The 11,702-nt window shown below is 39.4% G+C and overlaps 1 protein-coding gene across 6 annotated transcripts in view; it reads left to right on the top strand.

The window, feature by feature from the left end:
- The window catches only part of smap1 (small ArfGAP 1), a 115,553-nt gene that overhangs the window by 20,677 nt on the left and 83,174 nt on the right, over window positions 1-11,702 (top strand). For 5 of the 6 annotated variants that reach the window (XM_083539432.1, XM_083539433.1, XM_083539434.1 and 2 more), the window contains exon 2: window positions 11,053-11,186. In XM_083539432.1, coding sequence (XP_083395558.1) covers window positions 11,053-11,186 — 134 coding nt within the window. Of the gene's footprint in view, window positions 1-9,272; window positions 9,947-9,982; window positions 11,187-11,702 lie in introns of those variants that run through there. The other variant, XM_083539436.1, reaches the window with a different exon arrangement.

An 11,702-nucleotide genomic window follows, 5' to 3' on the forward strand; every position in this document is an offset into this window, starting at 1 on the left:
GGCATTGGTTTACGCACAGCTCTCTTAAGGTCTCGTCACAGCATTTTAGTTAGGGTAAGGTCTGGACTTTGACCGGTCCTTTGCAACACCTAAATTCTGTTCTTTTGCACCCATTTGTTTGTAGATTTGCTGTTGTGCTTGGGATCATTTTCCTGTTGCAAATTTTGGCCAAGCTGGATTATTTTGGTATACAGAGGAGTTCATGATCTATTCAATGGCTGCAATGTGCCCAGGTTCTGTTGCCGAAAAACAAACCCAAATAATCACTTCTTCAATCACTTCGTATCAGGTGTTTGCCAATAATACACAGGAAAGCCAAAGACAGCACAAACATCTCCACTTTGGTGTCATCTGTCCAAAGGACAGTTCCAGAAGTCTTGTGGTTTGTTCAGATGTTATGGTTTGTTCAGATGTACCTTTGCAGATCTAATGCTTGTGTGCAGCAAAAGTTAAAGCTCTGCCTAGTCCGCCAGACTAAAGAGAAGAGGGACCATCTGGCTTGTTATCAAAGCTCAGTTCAAAAGCCTTCATCTCTGATGGTGATGACTTGGTGTTAGTGTTTATAGAATGGGCAGCTTTCACATCTGGAAGTTGACATTTTGCAAATTGTTGCATTTTGGTCAAAACGATGCGCTGTCAAAACGCAAATTAATTTTATTAAGGCGCGGTTAAGGCAGAGCGAATTTCTGTTTGACCATTTTTATTAAAAATCTAAATAAATATAAAAGAGGTGACATAAAAACCTTCAACTCAACACCCATTTATTCACAATGTCATTTCTTTACTCTGATTAAAAAACACGCCGGCGCTTTTTGTGCCATTTTGTCCTTATAACGCTGACACAAACTTAAATTACTCACTACTTATTGCTTAAGTTACTCATTAGTCATTACTTAAATTACTAAAATTACTTCTATGGTGCCACAGTTTTTGTATTAAACAGAACTTTACTATTTACTGTCTGAGTGCGAAACACAAAAACAATGAGAGCAGGTACCCACAATAAACCTTACACAGTCAAATGTAAATATCTTTTGTCAGATTAAATTTTCAGTTAAATCCACTCTACTTCATCTCTCTGTCATTCACACTTAGTAACAAATCTAATCTTTAAAAGGAACTCTGACTGTCTATATGACTTAATATACGGGAACTCAATACAGGGCTAATAAAATTCAGAGCCTTTTAAATATGCAATAAATATAATTAGTGATATTGTTTTGTTTAATAGATGTAACATATAAATACTGAAAGCACATAGACAGCTGAATATCTAGTCAATATTTCAGTCTGTATTTTTCACACACTGGCCCTTGTGGAAGCGTGCGTCTGCTTCAGCATGTTGAAGTAAAAATCCAATCATTGGATCGATGACCTTTGTGCGATCACAGTGGAACTGTGCATTTATGCTAATCCGATAGTCAGCACAGATATGCACAGTATGCACATTTCTTTATTAATCCAGTGAACGTAACAGAAATGAACTTTTCATGTGAGAACAGCAGCGGATGTGAAATGTTCTTTGGAGCAGTGACTTGGTGTGTGTACAATGTCACTTCTGGTATAAAAAAGAAATCTGCAGTGTCATTGCAAACACGGCCAATCGTTTTTTAAATGGTGATTTTATATTATTTTAAAGCCGTTTTGTGTAAAACAGTGCGGTGCAACACAGCTTGGATCAGCTTTTTTTTTTTTTTTTTTTTTAAATCATGTATTTTCTAAAGAGGTAATGCTGTCGCTTATTGATCTTCTATTAGACACTTGACCGACCTTGAACTGTGGTTCACAGCAACATGTGAAACTTGTCATTGCTTGTAAATGTCAATGGAACGAAAAGTGTAGTGTGACTGCAGCTTGAAAATACTTTCACCGTGTGTCCATAACAATAGAAACTCTCTCCATAAAAATAAATGCAATTCGATGCTCCATTCCCCAGTGCATCATATAGTTCACATAGATCAGTGCTTTTATTTTTTGATCATTAAATACAGTGAAAAGCAAGTACGTTTGTACTTTTACACAGAAATGTAAACCGAGTACTTTTAGTGGAGTAATATTTAAGCAGGGATGTTTGTACTTATTCAACACATGAAGGATGTACTTTTATCCACTAAATGTGTGTATGTAGATTCAGTCTCTCACAAAAGTGAGTGCACCCTTCACATTTCAGCAGACATTTTAGTAGCTCTTCTCAATACTATAGAAATGAAACTTGTATATATTTTAGAGTAGTCAATGTGCAGCTTGTATAGCAGTTAGTTCAGCAACAACTAATCAATTAAATCAATAATGTAATACGTTGTCAACTAATGCCGTTATCGATTATTTGGGCTGCTCAAGTTGGCGGTTAGCGTGACGGCAAGATAACAGCCGCCTGCGAAAATGGCGGATAGTACAGGGTCAACCGGTAGCAGGAAAAGTGTGCGTCCCAAGCCATCCAAGGCATGGGAGCATTTTACACTAAACACAAAAAAAAAAAACTTATGCAAAGTGGCGCTTGTGTTGGTACCACAGTGATGCACGAGCACGCGAAAAGAAAACACTGGTGTCACGGATGAAGGTGAAACATCAGCACGGTACACAAATACTGTATAATCCTCATCATGGGAAAATAATAGAGTTTAATGAAGTGCTATTGTGTAGCTGTTTAACTTAGGGACAGTGTGTTAGAGAAGTTCTGCCGTGACTCATGAGCATCAGGCTGCGCAATCAGTTCGCTCGTGACATCGTGATTGATTCAATTAAACCGGTGCGAAAAATGGCAGTGGAGTTTTTAACAAGATTGTTTAACAAGATTTTAGATGGTGAGAGGATGCCTGAGAAATTGAGGAGGAGAGGAGTGTGCTGGTACCGATCTTTAAGAATGAGGCAGATGTGCAGACCTGTAGTAACTACAGGGGAATTAAGTTGATCAGTCACACCATGAAGTTATAGGAAAGAGTAGTGGAAGCCTGGCTAAGAGTAGAGGTGACCATCTGTGAGCAGCAGTATTGTTTCATGCCGAGGAAGAGCACCACAGATGCAATATTTGCTTTGAGAATGTTGGAGAAGTATAGAGAAGGTCAGGAGGAGTTGCATTGTGTGTTTGTGGATTTAAAGAAAGTGTATGACAGGGTGCAGAGAGAGGAGTTGTGGTATTGTATGAGGAAGTCGGGTGTGTTAGAGAAGTATGTGAGGGTGGAGCAGGACATGTATGAGGACAGTGTGACAGCAGTGAAGTGTGGAGTAGGAATGACAGACTGGGTGGAGGTTGGACTGCATCGAGGATCGGCTCTGAGCCCTTTCCTGTTTGCAGTGGTGCAGTCTCCGTGGACTATGATGCTTGCGGATGATGTTGTGATTTGTGGTGGGAGTAGTGAGCAGCTTGAGACGAGCCTGGAGAGGTGGAGGTACGTACTGGAGAGAAGGGGAATGAAAGTAAGTTGGAGTAAGACAGAGTACATGTGTGTGAATAAGAGGGAGGGCAGTGGAGTAATGCAGTTGCATAGAGGAGAAGGTGAAGGAGTTCGGGTACCTGGGGTCAACAGTGCAAAGTAATTGGGTGTGTTAGAGAAGTGAAAAAAGGTGTGCAGGCAGGGTGGAGTGGGTGGAGAAGAGTGACAGGAGTGATTTGTGATAGAAGGGTATCTGTGAGAGTGAAAGGGAAAGTGTATAAGACCGTGGTGAGACCTGAGATGTTGTATGGATTAGAGACAGTGGCATTGAGTAAAAGACAGGAGGTGGAGATGGAGGTAGCAGAGCTGAAGACGTTGAGGTTTTCATTGGGAGTGAAGAGGATGGATTGGATTAGAAACGAGTTTATTAGAGGGACAGCGCATGTAGAACGTTTTACAGACAAGGTGAGGGAGGCGTGATTGAGATAGTTTGGACATGTGCAGAGGAGGGACATGGGGTATATCGGTAGGTGAATGCTGAGGATGGAGCCACCAGGAGGAAGGAAAAGAGGAAGACCAAGGAGGAGGTTTATGGATGTGGTGACCCTCAACTGCTCAGTTGTATGTCACTCAGCATAAAGGCATCTGCCAAATGCCATCAATGTAAAAAGAAAAAAAAGGTTCTCCTTTTTATAAATATTATATTCCATATTTAGTTAATCATGCTATTTTCTGCTAATATGGTCATGCGTTATATTACAGGGAACGATTGCACACAGATTGTAAACAGCAGAGCAGGGTTGGAATTATACTGCATTAAATTTGGTTTTATGATATCGGTAAAGTCTGCATTGATTGCTTTCTACATGGTTGTGTTCTAGGCCGCATCAAGCTTAGTGCCACGTAATATCTAGGCTGCCCTCAAAGCTAACCAATTTCCCATGCTCCCTAATCCCTGTGCGTGTTCACTGAGGGCAAATTAGACGCTCATGCACCCTGACAGATCTGTAATTAGAGCTGTCCAGTTGATGCCATTTTAACATGTTGCATGGGATTTTTTTTCTTTTCTTTGCACATTCTTAATCATTTTGTATTCAACAATGTTTTCGCAGCGCTGCTTAATGGTAAGATTTTTTTCTCCTTCTTGGTGATTAGAGTTTAATAATATATTGGGATTTGTGTTCACAACTCAGGAGAAATAAGCATATAGATCACACATCATGACTTTTCCTAATCTCCCCTAATTGCTGTTTTCTACCCAGACATATCCAGCCCTCAGTATGAGTTATTGCATTACTTAACTACGTCTGGGAGACTCTTCATTTATTTACATTGTGTCATGCAGATGCAAATCAGGATCGTTATTCTTCACATTAAATATTACAATTGGGAAAAATGTCATCTCATTTATGTCTGTGGGTGAAGATAGGAGAAACAGTGCCTAGTCATTTTCTGCTTTTCAGATGTTCAGATACCATAAACCTGAACCTTCTGTAGTCTCCGATTTCTGTTCTTGGCTGACAGGAATAAAATCCAAAGGGTCCTTTTGTTTGTTGTAGTTTAGTTGGTTTAAGGTCTGACATGTTTAGAAATGCTTTTTTTGCTCCCTGTAGTAGAAAAAAAAGTGATCAGTTGTGTTGCCATTGTCTTCCTGTCAACTTGAACCAATTTGGTATGTCTGATCAACAAGCTGTTTCTGTCAGCATAATTGCTAATGTTTTTGGGTTTTTTTTTAATCCCAGACTATCAACTTTGTCTGAAATGTTTAAACCAGCCTGTCTGGTACCAACAGCCATCAACATCAATGAAAACACATTTCCTCCCACTTCATAAGTTTGATGTGAAGAGTAAAATGAAGCGCTTGAACTTTAATTGCGTGATTTTGTGCTATGCGCTGGCGTCACCTGATTGGCTGATTTGGATAATCCCCTGAACTGTTGTTTAATGACTTACTCGTGTCTTGAACTAGACCTTCCTCTTAGCATTAACACTTGAAATAATGTCTCTTAGTGTTTGATGAAAACTACTAAGGAGACCTATTCGCCCCATCTTTGGCATCATTTATTTCACGCCCATCATCTCGTGACCTGTTTAGGGTATCGAATTTAGTCCGAGGTAGCCATCCAATCTGTCACACAGGAAAAAAACCGTCCAAAGCATATTAAAGAAAAATACTGTTCCTTAAATATTTATTCCCGCCTCATGCAGTCTCATAACACATTACACACCCCTGCGTTCTCATAACGCATTACCTCAGGCCTCGATCTCCAACACGCCTCGACAGGCACAAATTATCTTTAGTGAACTCCTCTCTTGTTTTCAGTATTCATCATCTCTTTTTATTTTTGTTCTGCTTTTGTTGATGCATGATTGCATGATTATGCATAGTGTAATCAGCTTAAACTCTGTACCGCCATGAATTATTGATGAAGCGAGCTTGTTTGCGAGATTCACATTTACATTTGCAGATGGTAACAGCGAGAAGAGCGGAGATAAGGGAACGGAAATACAGTGTTCGCAGGCGTGCGGTTCTTCTGTGCCGTGATTAGGACTCCGGGGCCTGATCAGTGTTTAGTCCAGTGTCAGGTGGTGAGGAGTGTAGCTGGAAGTTGTGCTGGCAGCGTTCCAATGGACTTCGAAAAGCCCACTAGGATCCGGACGGGGAAAGAAAACTCACCATTCTCTCCTTTTCAGTCTCCAGCCCTCACTTTGCCTCTTTTGAGCCTTTTTTTTATGATTGATGATTTCTATTTCTATTTTTCTGTCTCTCTCCCTTCATATATTATCTCCCTTGCTGCAGGGTGTAGGGCAGTAGCGGAGAAAAAGGAGCTGCCTTTCTTCCGAGTACCATGGCTTCAGAAACTTGAGCGATTGTGTAGATAAGGCAACTGTTGTTTATTTTGACAAATGCATTCTGGTAGCCTTGGGGTGACATTGACGGAACGATGCGGGTGTCCCATTTTTGTACATGTAAACACAGAAGAGCTGTGTGTCAAGTTTGTGTAGGCCATAGTAAGCAGGCTATTATGGGATGTATGATGGGAGTTTTTATTGGATATGCAAACCTCTGGTCTAGATCAGCTCTTCGCTTAAGGTGTATGGAATATAGAATACAAAATGAAATGATTTGCATGTAACAATGTACATTAGGTATTTTCTGTCAGCAAATGAATGACTAGTTCTGAATAGAGCCTGGAAAACATTACAGAGATATCATATCGCAATCTTTAGTATCTAGATTTTTCCAACAAACTGCCAGGAAAAAATCAATGCTGCATTTAACAAAACACTTCAAAAAGAAGTGATTTAATATAAAAAAAAAATGGGGCAAACTCCTTCATTTTAATATTTTAATATCTGTGACTCAAATTGTAATTGCTATATAAAGAAGAGTAAGTGTTCTAAAATAGTGCCATATAAATGTATAATAACATGTAATTTATCATGTAATAAATATTGTTTGTATCTACAGTACTGCCTATGCTTTATATACATATTTTTTATTGAGTTGACCAATTGGACACTTGTACTTATAAATAATATAGCATTAACAGTTATGCAATAATATAGCATTAAAGTTTTGCAACACTATTCAAGATGGGATGCTAGTTTTGTTGTAGCTAGTCTCTTTTTTTTTGCTGGTTTCTGTTTTGACTATTTGACTATAATTGTGTATGTGGAAGGGGAACCTGAGTGAGAACAATGCTTCATTGATCAGATTATTATTTTTTTTTATTCTTATGTTTGCCTGACAATGAGTTTTTGTTTGTGTTCATTTTATGCAGTGGTGAAAAGTACCATATCGCCATCTCACGTGCTATATCACGTGTCCTTATTTCCCTTTGTCCTCCAAGAACAAATACAACTTTATGTTTAGATTTATTTTGAGAGTTACAAGTAATAAGTAAATGTATTGTTTTTTGTTTGTTTGTTTGTTTTTTATTATTATATATTTATTCAAAAGCAAGTTCATTTGAATAAGCATGTATAATAGCTCCTGATTTAAGGATTAAGTGTGCAAAGACGGCCAGAGTTGTGTACTTCTTCTCGCACTCTTCCTCGTAGACGCAGACAAATAGAGAGCCGTGGACCATGTGAGTACAATCGGGCTAAATTTAAAAACAGTGAAGAATTAATTTAGGTTGTCTTTTAATTGCATTTTAAGGTAGCATCACCCGGCTCAGGGACTTGGGTATAATCCAGGTAGTGCAGATTCTCCCAAATGTCATAATGTTATCTCCCTTTCCAGCTGTTCATTACAGCCTTGTGGGCTTTCTTAACGCCTCAGTGTAGCAGAGCTCAGCCCATTTCATATTCTCGGTTTCTCTATTCACTTCTTTCTGTCTCGCTCTTTTTCTCTTTGTCTTTCTGCCTCTCCGGGTGTGTGTTTTGGGGTGAGCTCAGGCTCCATAGTTATAATGTATAGAGGCATGGTGTTCATCTATAATTTGTTGCCGTGTAGTTAGGCACTCCTTGTTAGTGCAGAGCGATTGCAGCATCGACCCCTGTCTGGTTGGATCTTCTGCCACCAGCTGTGTAGAAAAAGATAGTAAGAAGAACAACAACAACAACAAAAAAGGCACAGTGAGAAAGCATGTGCACACGTCCTGTCTGAAAGCAGCAGACTCCCCGCCAGACAATCGAGACTGGCTTTGGTCCATGCGGGTGTGCAGAAAAGCAGCCACAAATAGGACAGGGTTAGTTAAGCTTGTCTTAGCATTGAGCCCCTGCTCTCTTCTACTCTGCTGCTCTCCCCGCTCAGCAAGTCGGTAACTGTAAGAGGAAGAGAGACTGGCGCACAGATAAGAGTAGGAACAGGAACGGCTATAGAACTAGCCTGCCTTGTAGTACAGGAAGTAAAGAGAGACCTTTCTTTATGTTGGCCTCTAGGAGGTTCAAGAATCACTCGAACCCTCTTCAATATATAAAAAGATGTAATGACTTGCACCGCTGGTCTTTTATTTTATGGTCATTTTTAGTGAAGTGTTTCAGTGTTCTCTGCTGCTGTTCAACAAAAAGGATCTGCAGCTGTAGTGTGTGTGTGTGTATGTATGTATGTATGTATGTATGTATTTACTAATAAGCTATTTTTATTTAAAATGAATAACTTGTTAAGTTTACGTGTTTAAGTACAGCCCTGACTTTCCATCTTATAAAAAGCTTAATTGGAACTTTGAAACTGTAAGATGTAGCTTGTATGCAGCGTCTTTCAGTCCTCTACCCCACAGTACCGACTCCACTCTGTGACTAATGAAACACATTTAATGGTGGGTGAGTTACCTAGTGGCTGCTGCTCAGGGGTGAGACACAATCTCCTAGCCTTTTATTGGATTTAATAAATGCGGGTGGGTGGCAGCGTTAACGCGTGCATTGAGCTGGATAATAGCTAGGGTGGGGGAGAGATAAGAGACTGTTCGCTCATTACAGTGTCTCCACCCGAGTTTACGCTGCATCGGGAGTCTTATCGGCCTGTTCGCTCCATGTACTCCTTTTTTGTTCGATGGGTGGAGAACAGTGCTAAGACAGTCATTAATATCCTGTGTAATCATGCAGGGCCATGCATGAGTTATGAGCATACTCAAAAAATAAAGAACCCTTACCGCACTGTTTGTTATGCTAATAAGTCTTAGTACATGCAAATGCATGTGTGGATATTATGCGAGTCAGTCTGCCAGGAGGCTCAGCGGTTACCGTGCCACAGTAATAGGGACCTTCCTTTCTTCCTTCCTTCCTTCCTTCCTTTTTTCTGTTGTCCAGTAGGCATATCTAATGCCAGGCACTCTAAAGGCGGTGTGAATCGCATGTGCTGGTGTTTCTATATGAAAGAGTCAGGACAGAATTCATTGGTTGAAGCCTAAAAATGTATTAAAATGTTATTTAAGTGCAGTATTCGTTTTTTTCCCTTTCAGTAATTTGATGTTGAATTACATAACTTAATTTAAGCTTTTCTTACCTTGCAAGTAGAGGTCAAATGCTTTGGGAGGCCAAGTGGTGCAACTCAAATGTTTTTGTCCTTTTATTTGAAAATCACAAGGTTAGATTCTAAAAATGCCTAAGCCTTACTTGTGAACAGATTGTTGCTTTCAGGCTAAAAGGTATGCCATACTGTCTCTTTTCAGTTAGCCAGTAGTGAATGTGAGATTATGTATTTAGAAGAGGGCAGGGGGCACGTTTGACTGAATGTGTTATACTGTCCTGTGATTTTAACATGAGCAGCAGTTCATAAAGTTGAATAGGCCGGCTTAAAAAGGTCTTCGTTTTCCTCTCCCAGGTTGGTACTTGTTGTATGATATGAGACAATTACCTTGTGAGCAAAAATCGGAAGGACCAAATTGGTGAGAAAATGGGGGGGGGGAACTAAGAGCAGCGGGTTCAGTGCCAAGAGTTGCACGTTTTCTGTATTCTGTATTTTTTCTGTGCTTAAAATTGGTTTTATCTTAACACTTAACTTTGACTCGCAGATGTTAATCGATACTTTGTTATACATATAATAGATTTTCAAGGCTGACGTCCAGAGTGATTTTACATTTGCAATGTTCTAGTCCATTTAAGTAAAACCCTTTTGCGTTTTTGTTTTCGTTTTTCTTTGTGTAGGCAGTTGAGAATAGACTAATTTCATTTAGGTGTGGACCAAAACATTCACTCTTTGATTGGTGTGAGGTGATTTGGTTCTGGTTCCAATCCAACACTTAGACTAAATTGATTGCAATAAAAAAAGTGGTTCGAGCCTTAAATTTGGTGGCTGATGATATTTTTCTGTTGATGTGAACTACTCAGCTGAGATGTGAGGGGCAAACTGAGCCAAAGCACCATGGAGTAGCCCTGCAAAAAAATAAAAAATAAAATCTGAGTTAGGAATGCTTGGAACACTGAACTGCTGAATGCGATATACTCAATCTTCAAAACTAATGATTTGATATAATACAGTAATTTACACAAGTCACACAATGGATTGCATCATACCTACATGGAATTTCATACACAGTAGTCTGGTTTATTGTTGCCGATTGTGTCGGTCAAAAACAATATTCTCCTATTTTATTCAGTCAGCATAAGAAAATAAATACCACCAACACAAACTGCTGCAAACGCAACCCAAACAAAATGCTTCTGACGTCTGATCATATTGAATGCGAGTTCATGGATAGTTTTAATGCGATAACATTTTTGTTTTGTGATACTTTGTTTGAAATAAATTAAAATGGTACTGATTTGTTTTTATTGTGGGCCAATGATCCTTATTCAAATGATTAATCAGACAAGTACTTTTGCATGTCATTTGCACTCCGGTATGAAAACTCCACTAATACTGTTATCTGTACACATTCTTTTTGGTCAGAAAATAAACCAGAACTACATCCAAAGAACAAATTCTTGATGCTTTAGTGGATTGTATTCCGGCTGTAGTGCAGTGCAGTGCAGAGTATCTGAAGCATGTTGTTATCACCTGTAAGCTAAGGAAGAGGTATTACAAGGGCAGTGCCCTGTGGATGCAGTGGTTGTGTGAGAGAATCTCCAAGCAGCAGCCTTCTGACAAACACAAACACTGCTATTGATATTTGTTTCTATGTTCTCATTCCATTCCATGTGCAAAGCTAAAACAGAGAAGCAGAGAAGGAACGGTGTAGAGGGACAGTAAGAGATTCTCACGGAATGCTTTTTCTTTTCTCTTTTTCAGGACCTCGATGGGCTTCCTGGAACCTCGGCGTGTTTATCTGTATCAGGTGTGCCGGAATCCACCGGAATCTGGGAGTGCACATATCACGTGTCAAATCTGTCAACCTGGACCAATGGACTCCGGAGCAAATCCAGGTGCTGTTTTGTACCTTTAATCACATGGACTATGCCATGATTGACATTTTGATATTGACAATGTTCTTTGCGGAGCTTTTCTACTGTGGGATGAATTTAAAAATCCATGAGATTATTTACATTTAAAACTTAGGTGCAATGTAGTTATCATTGACTAAAGTGACACTACAGTTTAATGATAATCTACCCTGCATTCTGGATTGGAAAAAGGGACAGGGTGTTTAGAATGTCTACTGATATTAGTTTCAAAACCCTTAGTTTTTAGCATCATGTGCAACATTTTAGCAACAACCTCTTACAGGTTGCAGGACTTTCACACGTATGGTTTATTCTGAAACAGAACTTGGTTCTGATACAATTTTGGTAATGTAAACGCTGTACTGTGAAAACATTTGTGAGCGCTTTCTTTTAAAGATGCTCATAGATACAAGTGTATTTCACAACTGCTTTGTGTTTGGCATATGTGCCATCAATCTATATTTGAGAGAATCAGGTGAGCCTGAAACCAGACCAGCA

This window comes from Silurus aristotelis (genome assembly GCF_946808225.1).
Source record: "Silurus aristotelis genome assembly, chromosome: 4".
Classification (NCBI taxonomy): domain Eukaryota; kingdom Metazoa; phylum Chordata; class Actinopteri; order Siluriformes; family Siluridae; genus Silurus; species Silurus aristotelis.